Genomic DNA, 10,000 nt, shown 5'->3' with positions numbered 1-10,000 from the left:
AGAATTTTCGAGGCGGTGGCAGGCATTCATTCCTGCCCTACCCCCTCCACACACACACACACACACACACACACACACACACACACACACACACACACACAGTGAATTTTGCCACTGAGGAACAACTCTCTTGTTACCGTGATATTCTTTTACGTGCTTTAATTGCATAGTGCTACACACAGGACCTCAGTCTCATCCGAATGAATACAGCGGGAGAAAATTCTGACAAGTGAGGGGTTCGATCCCGTTTGCTCAGATTCTCACGCTTCCTAGGCGGACACATTACCACAAGGCGACCACTCCACCCAATTTATATTCGACACCCCACAGCCCGATTCATTCTCACAAAGAAAAGATCTGAGCACATCACTCCTCTTTTGCAACATCTCCACTGGCTACCTGTCTCACACAATAACTACAAGATCAGCACTCTGTGTTATAAATGTATTCACAAATCTGCCCCTTCCTATCTCTGTGGCTGCCCTCACCACTACACTCCATCTCGTTCTCAACGATCGGCTTCGGATCCACTCTGTTTTCGCATACCTAGATTCAAACACTTGACTATTGTTTGCCGTTCTTTCTCGGCTGTCTCTGGACCTGGCAATTGGAATGAACTTCCTCTTTCTCTTCTTCAGGTCTCCGCACTCAGCTCTTTCAAGTCTGGTCTTAAAACCCACCTCTTCCCAAAATAGCCTCCCTTCCCTGCCTCTTCCTTGTCTTCAGATTTCCAGTTCTAGAGTGATGCATGTGTGTGGATGACTGGTTTCGAAAGCGCTCTGATTTGTCTCTGCACAAGATTCAGCGCTATATAAATATAACAATTAATTAATTAATTGATTGATTAATGTACCGCTGTGAGCGGTAACCTCATTGTACAAAGGCCGAGGGTGTTGGGTCGTTTCGTTAATGCTGGGTTAAAACCACAGACACATTTCACGGCGACTGATGAACAGTATCGTCAAACGTGTAGAAAAGGGCATGTTAAGTGGACTGTGATTTGTTTTACATTAATTTTGTATCAACGCGCGATCATCGCACATGCGCACCTTCACGAAGCTGACTTTTCTTCTGCTTTCTTGATAATGACTTTTAAAAAACATTTAAAAAAAAAAATTTAAGTTTTTTTTTAGTGCACTCTGTATGTTTGTTGAAGGAGATTGGGTGTGTGTGTGTGGAGGGGGCTAGGGGGGTCTGGGGGAGAGAGGAGGGTAAGAGGGGTTTGGATAAAAGGGGAATATACATTTTTGAAATGATCAGAACACTTAAACTGTACTGTCTTGCACTGTATTGCACTGTAACGCAGTGACGCCTCCTTGAGCTACTGAAACTGAAACTGAAACTGTACTGTTCGGCACTGTACTGTACTTCATTGCACTGGACTGTTTAGTACTGCACTGTACTGCACTGCACTGTACTGTACTGTCCTGCACCGTACTGTGTTGTTCTGCACGGCTGTGCTATTCAGTCTTGGTTTTGTACTTGCACTGCACTGTACTGCAATTACCTCCCTCCCTCCAGTCCCTCACTCACTCACTCACGCACAGCCTCATTCGTTTCCAGTTTCCAAACCGACCCCACAATCCGCAGGTGACATACACCCACCGAACATCAGTCTCCTCAGTCCACTGACGATGACGGAAGCTTCCCGGTCAAGAGACGGTGGCATCAAAGGCTTTGCCAGCTTTGCCACTCTCGGTCTCTTAGTCTTCGCCATGGCAGCTTGGAGCACGGGCCCAGCGGAGGCTCACTACGGCTACAGTGGCTACAGCAACAGCTACATCGAGGCTCGCTTGACTTCCCTGTTCTACACGCTGTCATCTCGCATCAGTGCGCTCGAATATAACTTGAAACGTGCGTCTGCTGTAAGAGTAATAATGATAATGGTGACGATGACAGACCTAATAAATTATGATAATGATGATGATGATGATGACGATGACAGGCCTGATAAATTATGATAATGATGATAATAATGACAAAGAAGGAGAAGAAAAAGATGATGATGATGATGATGACGACGACAGGCTTGATGTAATGATAATAATAATGAAGATGATGAGAATGATGAGGAGGATCTCATTGACGATGATTATGGTGATGATGATAATGATGATGATAATAGCCATCTTAGGAGTAGTAGTAGTAGTAGTAGTAGTAGTAGCCGTAGTAGTAGAAGTAGTAGTAGTAGTAGTAGTAGTAGTAGTAGTAGTAGTAGTAGTATAAGTAGTAGCATTAGTAGTAGTGATAATAGTAGTAATCTCTCAAAAAATATTAATGATACTACTACTAGCACTACTACTACTACGGCTACTACTACTACTACGACGACGACAACAACAACTACTACTACTACGACGACGACGTCGTCGACTACCAACTAATAATGATATTGATAAAATGACAATGATGATAATAATAATGATAATGATGATGATAATAATAATAATGATAATTTCTATTGCGCCTTTCCAAATAAACCATGATCAGTTCCACTGTATAATGTAATATATATGTGTATCACAACTGGTTGAGAGGTTGGTTGGGTTAGTAGGTTGGTTTATGTCGAAGTCCAGTGATAGATCCGGTGCGTGGGTGGTTAACAGATGTGATGAATTGGCCAATGACATTTTTCGCCTGAGAGTTCGCCCTTGGTGTCAAAGTGATTTATTTCGCGACGGGGGGGCAAACGTAAGGCTTTAGCTCGACCCCTTGAGAGCCATAGAACGTAAGATAGTGACGTCACTTATGATGTTATCAGAAGAAGGGACATAAGTCAGGAAGGCTGAAAATTAACACAGTTTGTCTAGAGAGTGGTATATCTCCATTCTGTTTTCTCAGTTTGTTATGTGACTTGAAACACCAATTCCTACTGTTTTTTTTCCTTTGGCACTGACGGGGTAATGAAAAAGAAAATGACGTCAGAATATAAACCTCTACACATGTGTCACTCTAATATGGTAGTGGTGGGGAGGAGGGGATGTGGGGGAGGGGGGGGGGGGGGGGGGGGGGGGGGGTCTTCACGCCTCCTGACTTCTGTCCATGAATACCTGGCCTGGGTGCTGAAGACCACGTCAGCTGAACGGCAGGCCGGTCCGTGCAACGCTGTTGTCAGAATCGGCGAACTTCTTCCATCTTCCTCGTTCGCCTCCCGTTAGATGAGCAGCCCGGTGTCCTCGATGAAGGCTGCCGTCCGTCGCAGCTCCTCCAGGGTGCCGTACAGCTTGGCTTTCACTGCTGTCGGTGTTGGCCAGTACTTCCTCCTGGATGCTGCATGCGTCGTACAGTCTTGAAGGATGTGGTCGGTTGTCATTGGTCTCACAATCGGAGAACAAAACATGCCTCACGAGGGCATCACTTGTTGTGTATTAGGTGAGGCTGAATGCTGCTTTCACATTTGGCGCACCAACCGCCGGTTTTTATGTTATCTTTTTTTTTCTTCTTTTTTTTTCTCTTCAAACTCCAGATCAAACAGGAGAGATAAACTGGATGCCTTTGATACCAGATGCCTGTGTAAAATCCTTGGCATCTAATGGCGAGGGTTTTGGAAGAGGTCAGAGAGATATCCCATCGACCTCTCGTGTCAACCGTCATCTGCAAACATCGTCACCGTTGACTGGGACATATACTGAGGCATCCCACAACAAGAATTGCACGCTAGGCCATGAATCGGACACACACATACAGGCCGATAAAAGAGGGACTGGCCCAAGATGAACTGGCGCAAACAGTAGATAGAGACCTCGGACTAGTTGACAGACGATGGGGTGACACCAGCAAACAGTGGAGAGAGACCTCAGACTAGTTGACAGATGCTGGGGTGACACCAGCAAACAGTGGAGATAGACCTCAGACTAGTTGACAGACGATGGGGTGACGCCAGCAGACAGTGGAGAGAGACCTCAGACTAGTTGACAGACGATGGGGTGACATCAGCAAACTGTGGAGAGAGACCTCAGACTAGTTGACAGACGATGGGGTGACATCAGCAAACTGTGGAGAGAGACCTCAGACTAGTTGACAGACGATGGGGTGACATCAGCAAACTGTGGAGAGAGACCTCAGACTAGTTGACAGACGATGGAGTAACGCCAGCAAACAGCGGAGGAAAACCTCAGACTAGGTGACAGACGATGGGGTGAAGTCAACAGATTGACTGGCGGAGGACCGCGGAAAATGGAGCGCTGTGGCTTTCCAACAACGTGGGGCCGTACAAGTCTAAGGTCCACGGGCAAAAGGAGGTGAAAAGGGAATGATGTTAAAGTTAGTTATTTGTAAAGGGGGTCAGAGGTGTGTGTGTGTGTGAGGGGAAGGGGGGGGGATAAAAAATAATTGTCATTGATTCGTTGGTGCTGATCATTTGATTCATCACTAATCTACTATTTCTGTCTCTCCCTCCCCACCCGCTCTCCCCTCCATCAATTTTCAGTGATCGGCCATCAAGAATGTAAGTGTTTTCTTCTAAATTCTTTCTCCTACATTCTCTGTCTGTCTGTCTGTGCCAGGCAAGGCATGGCAAGGCAAGGCGAGACCTTTCTTTCACGTGCCCCCTGGGAGCTAGGAAACAATACACACATACATCTTTCACACACACCATAAACAAAAAACTCAGTTGATGTCAATAACAAACAAAACGTCAACTCTTGCTAACAAGCAAACAAATCAACAAGTCAATTTTCCTCAGCAATTGGCAATCAATAGACAAACGAAAAGAAATGCGTATGGATCAGACAAATTCATTTTTAACAGCATTCTTTTGTTGTGTGTTTAACAAAGAAAGAAAAAAAAGAAAACAGTAAGTGGAATTTTATGGACTTTAGGCGGGTTCTACAGTATGTAGATAAACATTTTTGTTTGTTGCCATAAAAGAGCCACAAAAACAAATAGGAAAATTCGTCAGCAGTGTCGTTTGTGCAACATTGATCACAGATTCTTTCAGACATCTTGTTTTTCTTCTCCGCCACACCTCTCGTCTTAAGTTATTATTGTTTCTTCAAAGCTAAATACTATTACACATAGATATTTGTACTTATGTTTTGTGCATGTGTGTATTTCGATATTTTGTTGCTGTTGTGATCATTTTGGCTCTCACTTATTTCTTCTTTCATTTTTTTTTTTATCTTCAGTTATCTTTGGCCATAGGGCCGGATGCAAACAAACATATTATTTTCCCTATAAATAGAATTTCGTTCGTTCGTTCATTCTCTCTCTGCCTCTGTCTGTCTGTCTCTGTGTCTGCCTCTCTCTCTTTCTCTCTGTCTGTATCTCTCTCTGTCTGCCTCTCTCTCTGACTGTCTGTCTGCCTCTCTGTCTGTCACTGTCTCTCTCTGTCTCTGGTCTCTGTGTCTGTCTGCCTCTCTCTATCTGTTTTTAAATATTTCTTCCCCTGCCATTGATTTTCACAAATGATGAGTTCTAATTAATGATAATAATAATCATTATTATGATAGAAATAATAATAACAATAATACCATCTATTTTCAGTCTAATATCATCATCTTAGATGAACAGACTATTCATGAAAAAACGAAACGATCTCTCTTTCTCTGTCTGTCTCTCTTCTGCCCCTCTCTCTCTCTGTCTGTCTCTCTTCTGCCTCTCTCTCTCTCTCTGTGACTGTCTGTCTGTCTCTGTCTGCCCTCCCCCCCTCCCCCCCGCCCACCTCCCCCCTCTCTCTCCCACACACCCTCTGTCTTTCTGCCTGCCTGCCTGTCTGTCTCTGCCTATCTTCCCCCCTCTCTCTCGCACACTGTGTGTGTGTGTGTGTGTGTGTGTGTGTGTGTGTGTGTGTGTGTGTGTGTGTGTGTGTGTTCCTCTCTCTCTCTCTCTCTCTGTCTCTCTCTCTCTCTGTCTCTCTCTCTCTCTCTCTCTGTCTCTGTCTCTCTCTCTCTCTCATTTTCTCACCAACAACGTACAGGCCAGACGGGTGTGCTCAACTTCACCACCTGCCCAGGATTCAATGATGCGTCCATCGCAGACATCAGCGCCTGTATCGTCTCCCCTGTCGCGGGCAGCGGGACGAACATTATCGACGTGACAGTCACCTTTAATAAACCGTTCAAGGTAATCCACCGGCCACCCTCGTCCCCACCACCCACACATCCATACACCCACCCACCCACCCACTCACCCACCGCTCCCCTTTTTGCCTCCACTTGTTTCAAGGTTCAAAGCTTCTTTCATGCCCTTTCTTAATTCACTTATCCTCCCGGTTCGAGACCTAATCAGCTGATTCACCTTTTGCTCCGCCCCCGTTCCTCTTTGTCCACCCGTTTAAGGTTAGTTTCCCTCTGCCCACCCGTTGAAGGTTAAGTTCCCCTCTGCCCACCCGTTGAAGGTTAATTTCCCCTCTGCCCACCCGCTGAAGGTAAGTTCCCCTCTGCCCACCCGCTGAAGGTAAGTTCCCCTCCGCTCACCCGTTGAAGGTAAATTCCCCTATGCCCACCCACTGAAGGTAAGTTCCCCTCTGCCCACCTGTTGAAGGTAATTTCCTCTCTTCCCACCCGCTGAAGGTAAATTCCCCTCTGCCCACCCGTTGAAGGTAACTTCCTCTCTTCCCACCCGCTGAAGGTAAGTTCCCCTCCGCCCACCCGTTGAAGGTTAATTCCCCTCTTCCCATCCGCTGAAGGTAAGTTCCCCTCTGCCCACCTGTTGAAGGTAATTTCTCTCTCTTCCCACCCGCTGAAGGTAAGTTCCCCTCTACCCACTCGTTGAAGGTAATTTCCTTTCTTCCCACCAGTTCGGATAAAGTTTCCCTGTGTGTACCCACTCAAAATGAACTTACGTCCGCTAAGTGCATATGTACACACAGGACATAGGTTTGTCATCCAACTTGTTGCCGTGGGTTCTAAGTATTTGCACTAAGTATTTGTATACACACGGTACACACGGGACCTCGGTTTATCTTCTAACTTGTCATGAATTGTTTTGTTTGCTAAGTGCATGTATACACACGGGACCTCGGAATATTGTCTAATTTGTTGCCGTGGGTTCTTTCACGTGCGCTAGGTGCGTGTATACACACGGGGCCTCGGTTTATCGTCTCACTTATTGCCTTGGGTTCTTTTACGTGCGCTAAGTGCATGTCTACAACACGGGGCCTCGGCTTGTCATCTAACTTGTTGCCGTGGGTTCTTTTACGTGTGCTAAGTGCGTCTATACAACACGGAACCTCGGTTTATTGTCTAACTTGCTGCTGTGGGTTCTTTTACGTGCGTTTAGTGCATGTATACACACGGGACATCGGTTTATCATCTGACTTGTTGCCGCCAGTTGCTTTATGTTTGCTAAATGCATGTATACACACGGGACCTTGGTCTATCGTCTAACTTGTTGCCGTGGGTTCTTTTACGTGCGCTAAGTACGAGAAATACAACACGGGACCTTGGTCTATCGTCTAACTTGTTGCCGTAGGTTCTTTTACGTGCGCTAAGTACGAGAAATACAACACGGGACCTCGGTCTATCGTCTAACTTGTTGCCGTGCGTTATTTTACGTGTGCTAAGAGCGTGTATACAACACGGGACCTCGGTTTATCGTCTAACTTGTTGCCGTGGGTTCTTTTACGTGCGCTAAGTGCATGTATACACACAGGGACCTCGGTTCATCGTCTAACTGATTGCCGTGGGTTCTTTTCCCTGCGCTAAGTGCACACGGGACCTCGGTTCAACGTCCAACTTGTCTTGTCCTTGCCTTGTCAGTACCCGCCCGTGGTGATGGCGAGCTACAGCGCCCTGGCGCTCATCGATGCCAAGAACTGCTCGCTGGAGGTGCTCAGTGTGGCCAAGGACAGGTTCACCCTCCGCCAGGTGGCTGACGACTTCCTGCCCGTCGGCACTGAGGTCTCCTACTTTGCCTGCCCTACCGCCTTCTTCAAGAGTGACGACAAAAAACACGACTACTGATGAAAGGCTACTGGTGGGGAAAGGAAAGGACAGGGTAGGAAAAGTTAAGACAGGATAAGATAGGATAGCTTAGGGTAGGACAGGACAAGACAGGACGAGACAGGATAGCTTAGGATAGGACAGGACAAGACAGGATAAGATAGGATAGCTTAGGATAGGGCAGGACAAGACAGGACGAGATAGGATAGCTTAGGATAGGACAGGACAAGACAGGACGAGATAGGATAGCTTAGGATAGGACAGGACAAGACAGGACGAGATAGGATAGCTTAGGATAGGACAGGACAAGACAGGATGATATAGGATAGCTTAGGATAGGACAGAACAAGACAGGATGATATAGGATAGCTTAGGATAGGACAGGACAAGACAGGATGATATAGGATAGCTTAGGATAGGGCAGGACAAGACAGGATAAGATAGGATAGCTTAGGATAGGACAGGACAAGACAGGACGAGATAGGATAGCTTAGGATAGGACAGGACAAGACAGGATAAGATAGGATAGCTTAGGATAGGACAGGACAAGACAGGATAAGATGGGATAGCATAGGACAGGATAGAAAGGGAAGGAAAGGATAGAATTTGGATAAAGGAGGGGATTAGGATAGGACACAACACAAAGCAAGGTGGTGCAGTACGGTACAGTACAATACGACACTAGACGATGTGGCGTGATCCAATGCAATGCAATAGGATCCAACGAAATATACAACGCAATGCGATACAGTGCAACACAATACAGCATAACACACTACACTACACTACACTACACTACACTACTACACTACACTACACTACACTATATCAGTACAGTACAATACGATACAATAATGATAATAATGATACTACTAATAATGTACATTTATGTAGCGCCCTTTCTCTCCAACAGCTCAGGACGCTGTGCACAAAAGAAAAATATTACAATTACAAATCATTCATGACCACTCTTTCTCAACTCCCCACCCCCCGGCCCCCCGGAGCCCCCTCCCTCCTCCCCACGCACACACACACTCTCCCTTTCCCACTCTTCATGCATTCGAAGTGAGCTGACAAAGGTGGTGCTGGAGAACAAGAAAGCTGAGAGTGCTTATAGACAGGTTTTAAAAATATGAGTTTTTAGTGATGAGCGAAACGCAGAGATAGAATCAGATGCACGGGTATGATAAAGAAAACTGTTCCATAGATACAGTGGGCTACAATACAATACAATACAATACAATACGATACAATATAATACAATACAACACAATACAATACTATACAATATATCTATCAATTTCGATTAGGAAATTATGTGTGCACCCAGTCGGATGTATCCTATGCATTGGTGGAAAGGAGGTGGGATGGTGAATTTTGGAAGAAGTTATTTGGGGGGTGGGTGGGTGGGTGGTTGGTTGCTTGAAGGAAAGGAGGAAGAGGGGCTGTGTATCTTGTCTTCCTCTCTCCTCCTCATTCTTCTCCTCCTCCCTCCATCCCCCTCCCTCCCTCCTCCTGTGTTGTCATAGAAACGGAGGCTCCCCCGTCTGAAAAACAAAAAAACAAAAAAACAACAACAAAAAAACAGAAGAAAGAAAGGTGATGATGGACGGCTGTGACTGGTGGTTTTAAAGCGAACAATGATTTAGGGTGCACTTCATTTCAGAGGAAAGTTATTCCACTGGTGTGGATTTGTACTCAGGTTGTAAATTCGTCTTAAAGCGAAGCAAGTCATCCCCGTCTTGTTCACTTGAAGACGGGACAATTTTTCTGTTTATACTTTTTCTCTACTTTTTTTTCTTTCTTTTCTTTATCTCTTCCAATGGAAAAGATTTTAGGGTTTGTCCCTGTTTCGTTGGTTGATTAAAATTTGGGATTGTGAACGATTTTGTTTTTTTGTTTTTTGTTGTTTGGGCTGCACCGTTCAAAGTCATCAGTATTACAACAGTAGATACTGATATTCAACGAACAAGAGCTTGTCATGTTATTCTACTACTAATATTGCTACCACCATCATTAGTACTACCACTACAACTACAGCTACTACTTATATAGTGCAAACTCACAATACATGTGTGTAGTGTGTGTGTGTGTGTGCGCGCACGCACACACAAATA

At 45.5% G+C, this 10,000-nt stretch overlaps 1 protein-coding gene across 1 annotated transcript in view; it reads left to right on the top strand.

Annotated features, from left to right (window-relative positions):
• LOC143282396 (uncharacterized) overlaps positions 1 to 8,723 on the top strand; it is a 14,250-nt gene extending 5,527 nt beyond the window's left edge. Inside the window, exons 2-5 of the mRNA XM_076588020.1 lie at positions 1,564 to 1,854; positions 4,430 to 4,447; positions 5,918 to 6,063; positions 7,701 to 8,723. Of these exons, the coding sequence (XP_076444135.1) occupies positions 1,635 to 1,854; positions 4,430 to 4,447; positions 5,918 to 6,063; positions 7,701 to 7,904 (588 nt within the window). The 5' untranslated portion in view covers positions 1,564 to 1,634 and the 3' untranslated portion in view covers positions 7,905 to 8,723. The remainder of the gene's footprint in view (positions 1 to 1,563; positions 1,855 to 4,429; positions 4,448 to 5,917; positions 6,064 to 7,700) is intronic.
• Positions 8,724 to 10,000: the final 1,277 nt, after the last annotated feature.

The sequence above is a fragment of the Babylonia areolata genome, chromosome 5, assembly GCF_041734735.1.
Source record: "Babylonia areolata isolate BAREFJ2019XMU chromosome 5, ASM4173473v1, whole genome shotgun sequence".
NCBI classification, from domain to species: Eukaryota; Metazoa; Mollusca; class Gastropoda; order Neogastropoda; family Buccinidae; genus Babylonia; species Babylonia areolata.
The sequence above is the reverse complement of the archived record's forward strand: the minus strand, read 5'-3'. Positions and strand labels throughout refer to the sequence as shown.